Here is a 19735-nt window from a genome sequence, read left to right as displayed (position 1 = left end):
GTAAGAAAATAAGATGCAAATGCAGAGAATCCTGATGTTGAAAAGAGAAATTGAGCTAGTTTTAAATGCCACAATTACTGCTTTTGCACGCATGACTTTTCATAATAGCTAGTAACTGTTTCTTTCTTCTAATCATTTGACCGTGTGTACATATTCTTCTTTTTTGAATTCTACTTTTAAGTTTATAATTCTGTTCTTACCTTAATCTAGCTTCCAACTAAATTTCTGACTTCAACATTAAACTGAAGATCTTTATACTGTAAATATTTGTAACAATTTTAAGCTAATTATAACCTACTGGTAATGTTAAAATTTAAAACATTTTTTCTACTTTTCCTTCTGTTTATTGTTGTTTAGTTGCTGAGTCATGTCCGTCTGTTACTCTTATTTGTAGTTTATAACCAGTTTATAACCAGTTGTACCTAACTAGCTTATGAATTCAAATGTATGTTTTTTGAATTGCTCTGTTTACTTTAAAAACTGCTTCCTTAAGGATTAAGAAGAAATTAATGAATATCTGCTAGGTAACAGACTTTAATCTAAATTTAAGGATGAATAAGGGTATGAAAGCCAAAGTTACTTTACACTTTTTAAAAAGGAATCATTTTTCATAATCCTGTTATATGCAAGTTTAAATCTCTGCTTTTGTCTCTTAAAGTGGTCAAGAGCTGAAATACTTTTGAAATGCTGGTTTCTTTATATGTTAAGGAGCTTTTTAAGAATAGGAAATTTTTTTATATAATCATTTAGACATGAATTCAAACCATGTCCATAAACCATGGTCATGGACCTTACAGATTGGCTCCTTTGTGAACTTCCAAATTATAATTTGGTCACTTCTGAGAGTTCCATGTTCTTCGTCTCTTCCCATCCTGTTTCTACCCCACCAGAAAAATTCCAACCACTTCTCTTTAGTCCAGTGGTTCTTAAAGGGAAGCCATGTCAGGAGCACCGCTTCACTCTGTGAGAATCACCCTTCTTGCCCACTTTCCCACTCTAATGCTTTTGCTTGGTTTACTTGATTGTTTAATGCAACTTCTATCTGAACACTTTAAGTACTGCTGTGGCTCACTAACCAGTAATATCCTAAAAAAGAGAACTGACTGAATCTGCTACCAACAAATGGAAATTCTAAATTACATTTTCATTTAGAGTGTTAAAAAAGAACTTACTCCAATGAAAAATGTTCTTAAGAAAGTAAATATCACTGTATAGGACAGTATAGCATGTTTGGGGGAAGGAAATCAGATTATATGTTATCTTGAGAAAATTTTATAATTGAACTTCTAGTATGAAATCTCTTAATTCTAATCTGAAGGCAATCTTTAGTCTGTGAGTAGCTCCTGATTTCAATTCCACATTTCAAACTGAAAATCACATATGGTCATTTTAAATTTACATGAAAAAACTAAATTTAATTAGTTTAAATTGTAACCAGCATTTAAAAATATCATAATTGTTAACATTTTGGGAGTCAGGAACCTCTTTGATACCTTGATGAAAGTTATGGCCCCTCTTCTCAGATTAATGCAGATGTACACCTACATGAAATTTTGAATAAAGCTTTAGGTTGTCTCAGAGCACTTAAAGTTCTCCTTGAACTCTCAGAGAGTCTCAAAGAAACTCACTTAAGAGGATGCTACATGGGAAAGATAAGTACTTTGAGGAATAGATGGGTGAATTGTAATTTACTAAAAGCATGTCAATCAAGAACTGTTCCCCAGTGGTTGGCCTACATACTTTTTTCCACAGAAGACTCAAGTTACAGTGGAAAGGAATTTACCCTGCAGAATCAGAAAAATATGAACAACTTTTTAAAAGCCTTTATTTAAATACCTGAGTATTATTGCCCTTTGCCTTTGTACTCCAGGATTTTCCCTAGGTAATAAAGGTATATAGCAACAACTGAGATCATTTTAAAATTTTTTTACACTATGAATCTCCTTTTCATATAACTGTTTATTGCTGTGGATCTCTCTCTGAGAAGCAGTTCTCTTGAGCTGGGAATAGTGAAGGGGCGTGCTAAGGGCACCATCTGACTGAGTACTGACGCCCTGTAGGTTACTCAGAGAACACAGGAGATTGTTGACGTGGTTGTTTAATTAAAGCAGTGCTCAAGAGAATAAAATATTGCTAAGCATCTCCCCCAGTCTCGTCTTTTATGTTATTAAAAATAATTGGAGCTGTTCTTTTATGCCTGCATCCATTAATGTAAGAGAGGTATTGCAGTGGGGCCTATATAATGAGTATACTAATTGTGTACATGAGTTTTAAAAATTTTGGTTAAATAAGTAGAAATCAGCCTTTTATGGACAAATGCAAGTCACTCTGTGTTTAGGGTGGTGGTCCAGAAGGACAGATGCAAGTCACTCTATGTTTAGGGTGGTGGTCCAGAAGAGTCAAGTCTGGAGGAAGTGTGTTTTCCTCAACGCTCACAGTTAACACTTCTCACTCTCAAACCATTCATATTGAAAATGATGAGTAGTGACTGATGAGGTACAAATCAGCCAGACTCCTTTGGTTGTTATGGTTTGATATTGAGGTGTTTCACTGTATGCTTTAGTTCTTACTCATTTCCAGGAATCACTCTGCACGATGAACCTGTCGACTGGGCGGCAGCAGGAGATCATGTTAGTCTTACGTTGGTTGGAATGGATATCATCAAAATCAAGTGAGTGAGAAAGAGTTTAAGCAACCATTGTTATGGATATAGAACCTCAAAACACGTAAAATTTGCAGTTCACCAGCTCAAATGAAAGAATGAGTGTTAATTCTGAATCTCCTTTGGCCAAAAATAGGCACTTGTGGAAGTATAAGAATAAGTAAAACCTACTAAAATTTAAATTAATACACGTCAGCAAGTATACCTGATGTGTTCTTTGAGGGAAAACTGTAGTGTGTGAAAATGATACGAGGTTAATAACGGTGTAAAGCCATGCTTTAACCTAGAAGGGAATATTTAAAAGTCCCTAATTTACTTGATTGTTTTACTTTGTAAATGGTTTTAGAGGTATTCAATATGTGTTTAATTATTCCCCCAACTACCCACTCTCCTTTATTTTTACTCTCCTTTTTTGTTTTTTTTGTTGTTGTTGTTACAGTGTTGGCTGCATATTTTGTGTCCCCAAAGAACCCATTAAGGTTTGCACTCGTTTCAGAGCCCGAATTCTCATCTTTAATATTGAAATTCCTATCACTAAAGGATTTCCCGTAAGTTTCAAAATGTTTGTTACTGTTTTTGTAAATTCACTGTAACTTTGTCCTAGGAAGTGGTAACTGTCGTTATAACTGATGATGCTATTGTTATTTTCAACTAGCATTGTATTACTCTAATCCATAAAAACGTGAAATTAGAATTTGAAAATCATGTTTTGCTTTTTATTTTGTTCCTTAAGTCTGGCATTTATTTTCAAAGAGTCAGTGAGAAGAAATTTAATAATCAATAGGATACAAAGTGATGATAGTAAAAAAAATTCATTTAAGGAAATTGGTAGATTACTTTTTTGCTGAATTCTAAAGATTGCTTCTTAGATTGTGTCTTTGTTTTTTTGGAATTTTGGAAAACACAAAAATAAAAACAATAACATTCTATAATGGCACAACCTATAAATATCTATTCTCTACATTTCAGAGTATTTTTTTGTGTACGTTGGTATCTGGTATATTCTGGAGATACTTGACATAAGGTAAACTTTGTGCTGAAGCTGTGAGGTTGGTTTGCAGGTCATCATTGACTAGCACCATTTGAACATAACATTTATGGGAAGAGGGATAGTGGTGGTGGTTTAGTCGCTAGTCGTGTCCAACTGTTGCAACCCCATGGACTGTAGCCCATCAGGCTCCTCTGTCCATGGGATCCCCCAGGCAAGAATACTGGAGTAGGTTGCCATTTCCTTCTCCAAAATCAGATCTTACTATAGATCTATATGTTATATTGATGGATCTATAATTATATATATATATGGATCTGTATATGTATATAGATGGATCTATATGTGTGTGTGTATGTGTATATAGGATTTCCATGGGGTCACAAAGAGTCGGACACAACTGAGCGATTTTCACTCACTCACTCACTCGTGTGTGTGTGTATATATATATAAAACTACGGATCAATATACTGTATTGTTACTTATCTAGGAAAGGTTTTTGTTTTATGTGTAATTTTTTTTCAGATATTTGGGAATTTGGCACCTTGCTTTTGCTGTTTAACAAATGGGCATTTTCCCCACTAGACTTATCTTTCTTTTCTTGATCAGCTTATATAGTACAGGTTCTCCACGACAAAAAAAATGTTTCTCGGTGGAATTAAATGGCTTGCCCCTGAAAATATAGACAGATCATTTCCTCCATTTGATGCAGCTCTGAAATAAAAGTAAGGCAGTAATAGTAATTGACCTTTAAACTTTATTTAAATTAGTGATAGTATTTTAAGATTGGAAATAAATTTATTTAGCTCATTTAAATTTATTTTATACCTCTGCACCTTTATTTGAGATAACTATATGCTTTGATATAGTTCTGTATAATGATTTCTTTGTAAATTTGATCTTATGGAAGTATATTTGTAAGATATCATTTAAGCATTTTAGTTTTATAATCATATTTCTCCCATGCTAAAAAAAAAAAAATAGGAGGCAAAAGTTTCTTTCCAAATACTTGATTTTTAAATATTCAGAATTCACATGTTGGTAGGAAAGAAATTGCTATGAGTGACTTGCACTCATTCTTAGAAAGCAGCATGTCCAGTGAGGAGAAGCTGGAGAAGTTGGTTACTGTGTTTTCACTCATGCAGCAACAATCTGCCAGTGGAGAGGTTGAGAGGTCAAGAAGTCAGTAATTACTTTGAATACTAATACTGTCTTCCTGTGTACTGTAGTTTCTTTTATGAATTAAACGTTTTTCAGTGCCGCTTTATGAGATTCCACTCACATATGTCGATTGACGAATACCAGGATGAAATTTGTCTCAGAAAACATTGGTCATGTTTTGTCATTTAGTCCATTCTCTGCGGGGAAAAAACTCACAATTTTTAAAAGTTTAACCAAGAAAAGGCTTCCTGAGCAGTTAAAATACTGCTGTTTAGGGACTAGTCCTTTAATACATATTTTTTGTTTCTCTTGTTTATATGGTAAACTCTATATATTTAAGAAGGAAAAAACAGACAAATGAATTAGACTTTAAATTTCATGTTTTTATTTTTATTTTTTTATTGTGATAAAATATTTATAATGGAAAATTTACCATTTTAACCATTTTTAATGCAGTTCAGTGTCATTAGAGTACATTCACCTTGTTGTGTAACCATCATCCACCCCCAGAACTTTTTCCTTGTCCCAAACTGTACCCATTAAACAGTTACTCTGCTATTACACTTTCTCCCATCCTCTGGTAACCACAGTTCTGCTTTGCCTGTCTCTGAATTTGCCTGCTCTACATCCCTCATGTAAGTGGGATTATACAATATTTGTCCTTTTGTGTCTGACTTGTTTCACTTAACATAATGCTTTTGAGGTTCATCCATGCTGTAGCATGTATCAGGGTTTTGTTTCTTTTTAAGACTGAATAATATTTCATTGTAAGTATGTACCACTTTTTGTTTATCCATTCATCTATTGATGGGTATTTGGGCTGTTACCATCTTCTGACAGATGTAAATGATGCTTCTATGAATATCAGCATACAAGTATCTGTTTGAGCCCCTGCTTTCAATTCTTTTGGGTATATATCTAGTAGTGGAATTGCTTGATCATGTGGAAATTCTGTGTTTAACTCTTGAGGAGCCACTAAACTTTTCCACAGCAGCTATACCAATTTTGCATTCCCACCAGCAGTACACAGGGGTTCTAATTTCTCCTCTGCCTCATCAACATTTATTTTCCTTTCTTGTGTGTGTGGGGGATGACTTTTCGTTTGTTGTTTGTAATAGGTAAACTAATGATTTTGAAGGGATGTATCACTGTAGTGTTTGATTTGTCCTTCCCTAATGGCTATTGTTGTTGAGCATCTTTTCATTTTTTTAAAAAATATATTTTAGGTTTTAATTCCATATCAGTGTATCATTTGCAGATACCTTCTTCCATTCTGTGGGTTTACTTTTTACTCGTATCCTTTGATGCACAAAAACCTTAAACTCTGCTGAAGTCCAGTTTATTAACATTCTCTTTTTCTTTTTTTTGCTTTACTTTTGGTGTCATATCCAAAAAGTCATTGCCAGATTCAACACTGAGAAGATTTCCCCTTCTATTTTCTTCTAAGAGTCTCATAGTTCTAGTCCTTTTATTTAGGTCTTTGCACCACTTTGAGTTAATTTTTGTTTATGGTATAAGGCTTCATCTTCATTCTGTTGGATCTCAATATCCCATTTTCCTAGCTCTATTTGTTGAAAAGACTGTTCTTTCTCTGTTGGTGGTTTTGGTGCTGTTATTGCTGCTTAACCTACTTGATACTAATTTCCTTACATGTGAAACATGAGAAATAATAGCTAATATATAAGGTCATCAGTTCACTTCAGCTTTACCATGTATTGGGCACCACTTTGAAGTAACATTGTCTGGTGTTCCCCACTTAGTGACAAGAGACCTGAGGCTGGGGATATTGGGGGTGGAGGGGTGGGAAGGGTTATTACAGGACTTGTCCCAGCTGGAGTAAGGATTCAAATTCGGGTCTGCCTGACTTCAAAGCCTGTCTAAACATCCATTTAATACTTTAGTCTCATTATCCAACAATAAATAATATTCATTACTGCTGAATGTTACATGGTTTCCCTTCCCTCGTTTTTATGATGTAGCCGTTCACATTTGCTGACATCTACTGTACCAGGCACTGTCTCTGATGTTATTTCATTCTCATCATAACCATGTAAGGAAGGTTATGTAATTTACCCAGGTTTCCACCGTAGTGGTGGAGGAGCGATTGGAACTGCTTCCCATGACCTTACCCCTCGTGAGTTAAGGGACGGCCTGATGAGAGTGGTGGAGCTTCAAGGAAGCAGCTGGAGATCCCGCGACTCCAGGCAGTAGTCCCGAGGCTGATGTGATGCAGTGTAAGTGCCAGAGTAGAAGGCCAGAGATGCTGCAGCCAGCAACTTTTTTGTGTTACGATTCTTTTTTCAGGTGCTGTTACACTACCAAACCGTCAGTGAACCTGCTGTTATTAAAAGATTGATTAGTGTCTTAAGCAAAAGCACTGGTGAAGTCACAAAGAAAAAGCCTAAGTAAGTATTTTAATGTGTAAATAACAAACACAAGTAAGTACATTTCTTACAGATGAATTCATTTGTATAATATTTCTCTTTGTGATAAGTGAACTCTCTTTGTGATAAGTCTATTTTAACTTGTTCCAGAAATCATTTTTTTAAAGGACTGGGTGAAAACACTAAAAGAAATATTTAAGCTCCTATTTTAGGTAGGAATGCTTGATATAATTTCTGTTACATATGATAGTGATGGGTGTGAATTGTAAATAAAAATATAAATATAAGTTTTTATTTAACTATCAAGCCCTAGACACCGATGATGTAAAAATGAAGTCATTTAAAAAAATCAGTCTTACATTTTTGAAGATGAGTTTGATTTATGCCTAGCCACTTGTCCCAAATTCCAACTGATTGTTCTTCTATACTATCTTGTTACCCCCTCGTGAGAATCATGCCCTGTGCTGAGAGTACCTCAGGGAGAGAGTGACCTACACACTGCTTTTTTCCCACCTGGGAGGTGTCCTTTTTTCCTCCTTAAAGTCACCTGGTGCCTTGAGCCGAGGTGATCACAAGTCGGTCCCCTCTGATTACCGTTAGTATCTAGGTCTGCGTGTGGACAATTCCCCTTTGGCTGGGATAGGCTTGGGATTTTTCAGAGGAAGTGCTTCCTGAGAACCTTGAGTGTCTTACTCTAATTCAACAAAAGACTGACCACAGATTGGCTTGGCTGCTTCAGCATTGGGGTTTTCCTCACTTCAGCCCTATGGGGAATCCCACCCAAAATCCCCTTTCTTAAGTCCTGGGGTATTCCTCCTCATTTGCACCTGTGTAAGAGGCCAAGGTGGTAAGAGGGTTAATTTAGGGTTGGTTGCAAGTAGAAGACAGAACTTCACACCACTCTAACACCCATGTCTGTTTCTCCATTACTTAGAAAAAGGAGGCTACTTAACCCCTCTTTGAAAGATAGTTCTTTATTTTTAATCTGAATCTCTAGCTTCTAGCATGAGTGCCTGCCATAACGTACTGAGAATTGTCACAGAACTAATCATGACTGATGTTTCTTGAGGACCACTATTCTCTTGGTTCTATCATAAGTGCTTTTGTGTGGTTTACATTCTCAGCTACAATATGAATCAAATATTATGCTTCCCATTTTTCAGATAAGGAAACTGAGGCTTAGAGAGATTGTATAACATGTTCAAGATCACAAAGCTAGCAAGTGGCAGGCTCAAGATTCTAATCCAGTCAGTTTGTTCACATAAATTATATTTTTTGGCAGGACCCAGGCTGTTGGACTGAGATATAAGTGATTTGGAAAGTTCTCAATCTGATACTGACTCATCAGATCTAATCCTGAATTTTCCCCTCCCTGCTCCTGCTGCAGAGTCCTAGTTCAGTGATGCTGACACTAGGTCTTAATATATTATCATGCTGGTTTTTCCAATCACCATATCTGTAGCTTTGTCCTTTTATTTTGCACCAACATCATTTAGCCTTTCTGCTTTGCTTCCACTTGAGGCACGTTGTAGACTCGATTGATTTATATGGGATGGAGTCAGACTTTCTAGAACCAAACTTAACTGCAAATTATGAATATATTAAATTTTTCCCTTGCTAACAAATGGGACCTTAAGCTGAAGTTGCCCAAAACCAGTATTTAGAATTTTTGGCATACTTTTTTGGAAACCTTGGTTTATTCTTTCTGTCCCTAAAGCAATCTTTCATAAGGGGAGTTTTTGATTGCTGTCCTCTAGCCTTCTAGAATACATCAAAATTGAATTAGAGAATGTTTCTAAATGTCCCCTTTGGGTTCTACTTCTTTTAGTAAGCTGGTGGGGCCCATGCACAAGGATTTTTATTTGTTTGCTTATTTGTGTGGAGCTGTTTACAGTCAGGCCCATGCCTCATCTGCCTTCATTTCCTACAAACAGCATGTTGTGGGAAAATCTTACGTGTTTTTATCTTGAACCGTCTGTTAAAGAACCACTGTTCCCAGGTGAGAAAAGAGAGAGGAGGGAAGGAGAGAGAGAGAACTCTCAGGTAGCGTGTTGACACTAGGAAAGTGTCCTCTTTAAAGATAACTTTTTAACACATAATATACCAATTAGGACTTTACTGGGGAAGACATAGGACATTGCATTCCACTTTTAAAATGCAAATGCATCATTTTCTTTAATTTCATGAAGGAATGAAAGAGAAGGCTTATTGTGCAGAGGTCCTGAGTATTTTAGATTATAGGATCCTTGAAGGGGTAGAGTTATATTTGGAGGATTGTTTAAAAAAATGTGTATATGTATGTATGTGTGTATATATATATATGTGCATACACATGTATGAACTAGCTAATATTTCTTAAATCTAGAACTACTCTTCTCATTTCTTTCAACTAACTGCCCCAAATTTAAAAGCATATATTTTCATTTAAAGAAAATCCCTTTTTTCTTTTTAAGTTTTTTTAAAAACTAAGTTGATTTATAGATGGAATGTGAAATGTTTATTTTGCAGGTTTTAATTACATTTTTTACCTCTGTTAGACATCCGTTGGTTTCTTTTATTTTATTTTTCATGATAGATTGTTGACCAAAGGCCAGAATGCATTAGTGGAGCTACAGACACAAAGACCAGTGGCTCTTGAGCTGTACAAAGACTTTAAAGAGCTGGGGAGATTCATGCTGCGCTACAGCGGTTCCACCATAGCTGCTGGTGTAGTGACCGAGGTATTTTAAAGTGACTGATTATGTGTCCCTGGTTATTATGTCTTTTCTTTTTCTACTTTTTAAGAATGATTCCTGAGATTTTATGGCTTAAGTGGAACAGTTATGATATTAGAACAGCATTTTAAAAATTATATTAAAAAATTAAAAGAATGATGAGAGGAAAATGTTTGGTCTTAGATCTTCTCATAATAAGACTTCCAGATTATCTTCTCCACCAGTAATATTGCTCAAAATTAAAGGAAATCCACTGAAAAATAGATATGTAAGTATGCAATACAAATCATGAAAATATAGACTTTAAGAGTCAATGAATTGGGGGTAGTTGTTTTGTTTAATAGAAACACCCTCATTACTTTTTTTCTTTAAATAACTAGCTCTTAATGCATTCATTCAGAAAGTTCAGTTAACATACCAGTAATGTTTCTGAAACATACCTAATCTGTAAGGATAAGGTAAGGTACAGCTGAATTTTGGAGAAGATAGCCAGAAATGAACCAGAATTTCATTAACTTTAATTTTCTTCCACAGTATGATGTGTTAATATAGATCTTATGAATATGAGCATGCCTCATTTTATTACACTTTGCAGATATTGCATTCTTTTAGAAATAAAGGTTTATGGCAACTTTGCCTCAAGCAAGTCTATAGGCGCCATTTTCCCAACAGCACTTGCTCACTTCATGTCTCTGTTTCACATTTTGGTAATTCTTGAGATGTTTCAGACTTTTGCATTTTTTGTTATCTTTGTTGAGCTTCCCTGATGGCTCAGATTGTCAAGAATCGGCCTTAAAGCAGGAGACCTGAATTCAGTCCCTGGGTTGGGAAGATCCTCTGGAGAAGGAAATGGCTACCCACTCCAGTATTCTTGCCTGGAGAATTCCATGGACAGAGGAGCCTGGTGGGCTCCAGTCCATGGAATCACAAAGAGTTGGATACGACAGTGACTTCGATACTCACTTGCATTATATTTGTTATGGGTGTCTGTGATCAGTAATCTTTGATGTTGCTGTTACAAAAAAAATTATGACTCACCCAAGGCTCAGATGATGATTAGCAATTGTTAGCAATGAAGTGTTTTTAAGTTAAGGTATGTACATGTTTTTTTAAACATAATGCTATTACACTCTTAATAGACTATGGCATAGTATAAATGTAACTTTTCTATGCAGTGGGAAACCAAAAAAAAATTCCTATGACTCACTTTATTGTGATTCTCACTTTATTGAAGTGGTCTGGGATCCAACCCACAATATCTCTGAGGTATGCATGTATTTTTAAAAGGGGCTTCATTACTTCATATGATTGTTTTCTGCATAAAAATTACTTCATTTAACTGGACGGATAACTTTTGACATGGGCTTCATGTTGCATCAAAATTCAGTTATCCATACCCGTGTCATATAGAAGGCTCTGGCCTTAAACATCAGCCCACGTTTGAGTTACTGCCCCACTGATGCCTGGCTGCAGAAGCATAGTGTTTCTCCTGTCACTGATTCATCTGTGAGAACAGGGCAAGAATCTCCTTTCTGGAGCTGTGAAATGAGATGATCTGTGTAAGGCACTTGGCACAGTGATTGGCATTTAGAAAGAATTCAGTAAATGTTACCTAACATCTTTGTCATTAGCCTTGCATTTAATTTGTCAAAACATTCTTTATAAAAGAGCATTCTAAAAATAAGATGCAGTTTCTTGTGGAAAATAATGGAGAGACTATAGAAAATCTCAAATAGCATGACTAGGAAAGGAGAAAAGTTGCCGGAAAAACAAAAAGTTCTGTCTGATATAATGATTACTCTCCTGCCATTTTCCTTTTGTTTGTTGTTGGTGGTTCCTTCTGTGTACTGATTGGTTAAATTGTAGCAAATACTTTTTTTCTCTTTTACAGATAAAAGATTGATGGGTCAGAATTTCTACCATGTTTCTAAATGTAATGAGATAGCTAACCTCCGTTTTGAAAGAATCCAGTTACTCAGTTAAAGCAACAATGTGCAATTGATTTTTTTTTTTAATGAGAGAGAAAATTAAAGCTATGGTCAACCACAAAGAAGTATTCATCAGCCCTACAAAAATTTCAAGTTGCCAACTGACAAAGAAAGGCTAATACTGCACTTTGATTTTAAAAACTAGCTTTTTCCTTTGAAATATTAGGAATGGATTTACCTTACTGAGATTTATGGAAGCTATCAGAAATATGTTAGAAGACATTGAATCATCATGAAGTGAACTCTACTTCCAGCCAAACTACAAATGTTTACAGTTTTCTCTCTTGATTTCAACTCTACAACATACATTTTTAAGGAAAAATAACTAAAATGGATTATTGAGGTAGTTAATATTTGAACTGAATAGTTTTTAGTTAACTCTAAGAAAAGATTTGTTGAAGGTTATAATTAAGGTATTTGGTGTTGAGCATAAGAGTATTCTTCCTTCAGCAAGCAACCATTTGAAAGCTTAGTTTGGAATTAGTGGAAATTGTTCCTTTGGTAACATAATATTTAAGATGTAAAGCTAGCTAATAAAATGTCTTAGTTTGAGCATAACAACAAAATGTGTTGTGGTTTCACTGATGTTTATGAGATTTCCAAGTGGGACTTGGGTTTTATGGGATCTTTTTCGCCTGTGAGTTTCCCGACTCTTTCATGTGAATCCTTGCTTTTGATCTTAATAGAGCAAATTTAGTCTCATCCATTTCTAACCATAACTTTATTTTTCCCATTCTCACTTCCATAATTCCATGTATAGTGACTTCATCTTGTATACTTTATAGATTATAAGTCCCCTATGAGTAAGAATCATGTTTTTCTTTAAAGTTTGAGCAGACTCCAAGATATATTTAGTGAGCAAATATTTGTTGAGCTCCCTCCTGGGTACAATTGCTTTGGAGTAGATTTTGTCCTCAACTGAGCCTGGGACCCATTATATGATCTGATGGACCATATGATAGAATTGTTTTCTTTTTTACTGGGAAATGATGTGATTTGTATATTGATGGCTTGCCATATTCAATAGCATTTCTTCTTAATTGAAGAGTAAGTCTGGTAAGATGTACAGACCATAAATGTGCTGCTTGGTGGACCATCACAAGATGAGCACGTTTTTTAACTGAAAAATATATGTGTAGCTGTCACGAGAGTAAACTAAGGCAAGAAAGTGTTTTGTTTATACACTATATTAATCAGAAATTTAACAGATACATCTGACAGAATGGGGCAGCAGGTAAAGCATCCGCCTGCAATGTAGGAGACACTGGAGACGTGGGTTCGATCCCTGGGTTGGAAAGATCCCCTAGAGAAGGAAATTTCTACCCATCCCAGTATTCTTGCCTGAAAAATCCCATGGACAGAGGAACCTGGCAAGCTACAGTCCAAAGGGTCGCGAAGAGTCAGACATGACTGAGTGACTAAGCACATTATGGGTAGTCTGGTGGAAACCTAACTTTAAGTGAATTAAGCAAAAAAGAAAGACTAGCAGTAGCCCCGGTTTTCCAGCAGTAGCCCTGGCTTTCAACCCTGGCCTTGCTTGAGTCACAGAGTCATACAAAAACTTCTCTGTACTCTCCCTTTTCCAGTGTGGGTCTTACCCTCAGACTCCATACAGAACCCCTGTGCTTCCACCTTTAGATCCTCAGACCCTGCATCAAGCACACAGACAGGCTAAAGCATGTCTTTTCCAGAAGGCCTAAAAACATCTTACCACTGACTGTAATTCTGTTTAATTTCTTTCCTTGGAGCATCCTTTGGATATGGTGTAAATCTCACGCAAAGCACATAGCTGAGGATTGTGGAAGGGATGGAAGGAAATTCAGGATGCTATGAGGAAGGGGAAATGGATTGGGGAGTGGGGGGGTGCGGAGGGGAGGGATGTGAAAACAGACATCCGCTCTGTATCATATATAAGGGCACGATAGTATAGCATTAAGAATTTTAAGTAAAAATTTAGCATAAAACAAGTAATAGTAGCAGTAGAAATGAGTTTATTTCTTCATTCAATTGTGATAGAGTGATCCTTTTATTTACATTATATGAATTGTTGTTGAGGGGGTGGTGATAAGAGGACCCACTGTGAGAGGTTAGGGATAAGTGACAGGGCGTCCAGCAAGCATGCCCAAGCTTGGTTTGGTCTGAAATCCTTCCCCTGAGACTTACCCACACAAAAGAGTATGTTCATTTTGGGTCATTTTGCTTCAGGTACTTCTTGTCTCTGCTGCTGCTTCCTATTTATGGTCACTGCGTTTCTTCACACAAATGGCTTTGTCCTCTTATCTCAACTCTTCATGGGTCTCCACTGGATCAGTTGCCTGTTTGGTAACCTGGCTTGAAAAAATTTCAGATCCACAGTTTGACTTGATAGTGTTTTTCTACACATTCATTCTTGAATTTTAGAAACTCAAATATTGGTTTAGAAAACAGCTTCTGGACATAGTCCTTTTTTTCTCCTGTGAATACACAAACTAGTAATTTTAACTATTGCTAAAAATGTAATCGTTCACTCTGGAAAATTTGGAAAATAGAGAAAAGTAGAAGGAAGAGTAAAATTCACCCATTGTAGTATTGCCTAAATGTTACTGCTGCTAACGTTTTCATGTGTTTCTTTTCTGTCTCTCATGCATACTTTTTTTGGAGTTGTGATCATTAGTCAGGATCTTTTCATTTTATAACGTAATCAAGATTTTTTTTAATAGAACTACAGCTTTAAAAATTATTTAAAAAAATATAAAATTACAAACATCAGTGTATAGGAGTTAATCAAGATTATGCTCTTGTTCAGTTACTAAGTCATGTCTGATTCTTTGCAACCTCATGGACTGTAGCGTGCCAGGCTCCTCTGTTCTCCACTGTCTCCCGGAGTTTGCTCAAACTCATGTCCATTCAGTTGGTAAGGCTATCTAACTATCTCATCCTCTGCCACCCCCTTCTCCTGCCCTCAGTCTTGGCCAACATCAGGGTCTTTTCCAAGGGGGAAGCTCTTGACATCAGGTGGCCAAAGTATTGGAGCTTCAGCAACAGTCAAGAGTTATAAAAAGCTTCTAGACTCAATAAAAATTATTGGGTCACTGTTTTCCAGCTTCCCTCTAAAACATCCAGAGAACCCTGTAAATACAAAAACATTCCTTCTTTCCTCCCTAGTGTGAGTTTGCCGTATTCCAGGCACAGAGGAGAGCTCTGCAGCTTAGGCCTTTGTGGGGCTGACAGTTCAGCCAGGGGGTCTCGGTACTACAAACGGCAAGTGAGAATTAACCTATGAAGGCGTTTAGGAGGAGTGCATCCGGAATACAATGCTGGAGGGACTAGGTGAAGAGGAGAGCCCCTAACATTGAAGCAAGTTTGTGCTTAACACAAAGAGAGCCTCTTGTGTTAAAGTAATCCAGCCTGTAAACCACAATCTCCGACCAGGTCACAATTTGTGGAGGGAGACAGGTCATGTTTTGCATTGGCAAAATCATCCAAGAGGGCAGCTTGGATGCTGCCGCAGCAACTTAAGATCCCACCAACACTGAAAACCATCCTTTAGAACCCATCCACCTCCAGGAACCAGAGCCACACCAGTGAGAATCTTAACAGTGGGGCAGCACAAGTCAGCAGAACCGCACTGACGTGAGGGACGGTCCAAGTGGCAAGACGAGGAGGCCACCAATGACCCTCGTTGAAGATACTTGGAGCCCTTCTTAGAGGGCCTAGGATCTTGCTGGCAGAGCGAAAGAACGGATCAAGTAATTTACAACCTGGTTCTTTGAAATTCCAAAGGTATTCAAAACTTCTAAAAGGAAAAAAATATAGACTCAGTAGGGATGAGATGAACCATATAACCATATGTGATAATAATTAATCAGAGCAGTGGGACATTAGGTCCTGATCCTGTGTTCCAGCTCATCGCCCCTTTTCCAGGGAGCCCCTGGCCTCTGACTAGTGTAAGGAAAATGAGTTACTAATAAAATGTGCTTTCATGGGACCTGTCTCTCTCCTTGGGATACTTTCAGGGTTCAATTGTATATTGATTTTATGATTATTGTTTTCTCCTTCCACTGAAATGTAAATTCCAAGAGGAAAGAGACCTGTTTTCCTTCTGATTCTGTTTCAGCAACAGGTGTGGTCCTTCATATGTGCAATTGTTAAATGAATGAAAGAATTAATCGTGGTGGTAATGCTATCAGTGATTCTCGTTTCTTTGCATCTGTATTGTCAGAGGATTACAAGCTTTTATTTCTATTATAATGCTGTGTGTGAAGGGGCAATTTTTTTTATAGTGAAGGAAAAAGAAAATTTGTTAGAAGCAAACTTTAAAGCTGCTTTTGTCTGTCGTCTGGTGAACCACAGCCCACATTTGATGTCTTTCCTGAACTGGGGTGACCCTCTTGAGCCTGGAAGAGTCAAATGTGCTTGCAGTTCAGAAAGGTAATGAGCGATCAATGGGCTGCTGGGGATTCTCCTAGATCTCATGGTGGCCTGTGAGATGGTGTGGGTAACTGATGCATTAGTGCTTTCCAATTCTGGGCTTGGGTGTATTTCTGTTTATTTAAACAAGGTTCAAAAATAATGTTTAATATATAACAGACCTGCAGTTAAAATCTGTAGTAATTGAGCACATGCAGACAAAAACCTTTCAGGTGGATTGCAGGACCCAAAAGTTTTCTTTCAATAACTGGTCCACGGTGTCTATAAGATGTAAGGAAATATTGATGAATTGAGAAAAGGATCAGGACAGGTTAGAAGAGACTACATGGAGCCTAATTCATAATAGCAAAATTTAAATATTCAGCGAGGGCTGTAAAATAGATATCAGTTGCAGGAAAATTGATAGTACAGAAGTTGTCCTAGAAAACCACTCCTAGAATGCAGATAAGTGAAAATAATGAACAGGAAAACCCAAGATTGCACCACATGTTATTGAAAACATCACAAAAGAATTAGAACCAGATTAAACAAGCCTTGGGAACAATACAAAATTCTCCCAAAATTCATCTTCAAAGAAACAAAAAATTAGCCTTAGATTTTTCTACAACACTAAACTCTAAAATACAAAAGGACACAGAAGCTAAATACATAAAACTTAAAGGGACCGTAACCCACACATTGATTATTCAGCTATGACATTATTTATAGGTTGGGGTAAGAATCTCAAAAGATGTCCTGGGAGAGGGGTGAGGGATTGGGGAGGCAGGATTTAAAGTGCTGAGATCATAAAGAGGTAGCTCCCAACTTAGATTGGGGATATTATGGTAGACAATTCCTTAGCAACTGTGTGTTGATGCCCATCATTTATGGATGTCATCAAAGGCCACAGGGCACAACTATAGTCAAAAGTATTTTTTTGACACGTCACAGTCAAAAGTATTTTTTTGACACGTCACAGTCAGAGACCACATGCCATGGAGTCTAGGTACTTCACAATAGGAAGGTGTAAAGAATTGAGCACATGTAGGGAATTGGGAGGGAGGGCTCAAGTGAACAATGGTTTCTTCTGGATTGCGCACTGTCAGAAAGTGGGGAGTAATTCTGCAGTTGATCAACTTTCATCTAGGAAGTAGAAGAAAGTGAAAGTGAAGTCTCTTAGTTGTGTCCGACTCTTTGCGACCCCATGGACTGTAACCTATCAGGCTACTCTGACCACGGGATTTTCCAGGCAAGAATGCTGGAGTAGGTTGCCATTTCCTTCTCCAGGGGATCTTCCTGACCCAGGGATCGAACCCGTGTCCTGCACTGCAGGCAGATGCTTTACCATCTGAGCCACTTAAAGCAGCAGCACTCATCCATGTTAGCCACAAGAGGGCGATGTTAATCTGCTCAGGCGTGTCTAGTGTTAACTCGCTTCATAAGGAGCACAGAATAACTTTGTCTGATGTCAGAGATTTAAGAATTATCAGTGTCCAATAGGAGAACACCATGGCCCAGCCGTGAGTGCCAGGTCAGCTTTTAGCTTTCAGAAGATCCCATTTCTCTTATATTGAAACCACTGAAATTAATAGTGAAGTAAATGAAATAAATATGGTAACACTATTTACAAAAGCCAAGACATGGAAACAAGCCAAATGCCCATTGACTGATGACTGAGTAAAGATGTGGTATGCATACATGATGGAATATCACTCCACCATAGAAAAGAATGAAATAATGCCCTTTGCAGCAATACGGATGGGCCTAGAGATGGTCATACTGAGTGAAGTATTAAATAAGACAGTGAAAGACAAATATCATATAATACCACTTGCATGTGAAATCTAAAAAAGTGATACAAATGAATTTATTTACAAACAGACTCACAAAACAAACTTTATGATTACCAAAGGGGAAGGTGGGGTAGGGGGAGGATGAATTGGAAATTAACAGATACACACTTCAGCTCAGTTCAGTTGCTCAGTTGTGCCCGACTCTTTGCGACCCCATGAACTGCAGCATGCTAGGCCTCCCTGTCCATCACCAACTCCCGGTGTCCGACCAAACCCATGTCCATTGAGTTGGCCATCCAACCATCTCATCCTCTGTCATCCTCTTCTCCCGCCTTCAATCTTTCTCAGCATCAGGGTCTTTTCCAATGAGTCAGCTCTTCAAATCAGGTGGCCAAAGTATTGGAGTTTCAGCTTCAACATCAGTCTTTCCAATGAATATTCAGGACTGATTTCCTTTAGGATGGACTGGTTGGATCTCCTTGCAGGCCAAGGGACTCTCAAGAGTCTTCTCCAACATTACATTTCAAAAGCATCAATTCTTCGGTGCTCAGCTTTCTTTATAGTCCAACTCTCATATCCATACATGACTACTGGAAAAACCATAGCCTTACTAGCCAGACCTTTGTTGACAAAGTAATGTCTCTGCTTTTTAATATGCTGTCTAGGTTGATCATAACTTTCCTTCCTTCCAAGGAGTAAGTGCCTTTTAATTTCATGGCTGCAGTCACCATCTGCAATGATTTTGGAGCCCCCAAAAATAAAGTATGTCACTGGTTCCACTGTTTCTCCATCTATTTGACATGAAGTGATGGGACTGGATGCCATGATCTTAGTTTTCTGAATGTTGAGCTTTAAGCCAACTTTTTCACTCTCCTCTTTCACCTTCATCAAGAGGCTCTATAGTTCTTCTTCACTTTCTGCCATAAGGGTGGTGTCTGAGGTTATTGATATGTCTCCCGGCAATCTTGATTCCAGTTTGTGCTTCATCCAGCCCAGCGTTTCTCATGATGTACTCTGCATATAAGTTAAATAAGCAGGGTGACAATATACTGCCTTGACATACTCCTTTTCCTATTTGGAACCTGTCTGTTGTTCCATGTCCAGTTCTAACTGTTGCTTCCTGACCTGCATACAGATTTCTCAAGAGTCAGGTCAGGTGGTCTGGTATTCCCATCTCTTTCAGAATTTTCCAGAGATTATTGTGATCAAAGGCTTTGGCATAGTCAATAAAGCAGAAATAGATGTGTTTCTGGACCTCTCTTGCTTTTTCAATGATCCAGTGGATGTTGGCAATTTGATCATAATGGGCTTCCCATGTGGCACTAGTGGTAAAGAAGCTGCCTGGAAATGCAGGAGATGCAAGAGATGCAAGAGATGCAGGTTCCATCCCTGGATTGGGAAGATCCCCTGGAGGAGGGCATGGCAACCCTCTCCAGTATTCTTGCCTGGAGAATCCCATACACAAGAGGGGTGGTCCATGGTCCACAGGGTCGCAAAGAGTCAGAACCAACTGAAGATACTTAGCAGCATATATAAAATAGATAAGCAGCGAGGTCATACTTTGTAGCACAGGGAACTCTGTTCAGTATCTTATAATAATCTACAAGGGGAAAGAATCTTAAAAAGAGTATACATCCGAAACTAACACAGCATTGT

At 37.5% G+C, this 19735-nt stretch overlaps 2 protein-coding genes across 2 annotated transcripts in view; both read left to right on the top strand.

Moving 5' to 3' along the window:
- Positions 1–12455, top strand: part of HBS1L (HBS1 like translational GTPase) — a 78438-nt gene extending 65983 nt beyond the window's left edge. Inside the window, exons 14-18 of the mRNA XM_043887947.1 lie at positions 2581–2671; positions 3102–3210; positions 7116–7216; positions 9771–9915; positions 11801–12455. Coding sequence (XP_043743882.1) covers positions 2581–2671; positions 3102–3210; positions 7116–7216; positions 9771–9915; positions 11801–11812 — 458 coding nt within the window. The 3' untranslated portion in view covers positions 11813–12455. The remainder of the gene's footprint in view (positions 1–2580; positions 2672–3101; positions 3211–7115; positions 7217–9770; positions 9916–11800) is intronic.
- The window catches only part of ALDH8A1 (aldehyde dehydrogenase 8 family member A1), a 41620-nt gene continuing 27280 nt past the window's right edge, over positions 5396–19735 (top strand). Inside the window, exon 1 of the mRNA XM_043887949.1 lies at positions 5396–5400. The gene's annotated coding sequence lies outside the window, so the exon portion shown is untranslated. The remainder of the gene's footprint in view (positions 5401–19735) is intronic.

The sequence above is a fragment of the Cervus elaphus genome, chromosome 26, assembly GCF_910594005.1.
Source record: "Cervus elaphus chromosome 26, mCerEla1.1, whole genome shotgun sequence".
In the NCBI taxonomy this organism is placed as follows: Eukaryota; Metazoa; Chordata; class Mammalia; order Artiodactyla; family Cervidae; genus Cervus; species Cervus elaphus.
Note: the sequence above shows the minus strand (reverse complement) of the source record. Positions and strands in the feature narration are given on the sequence as shown.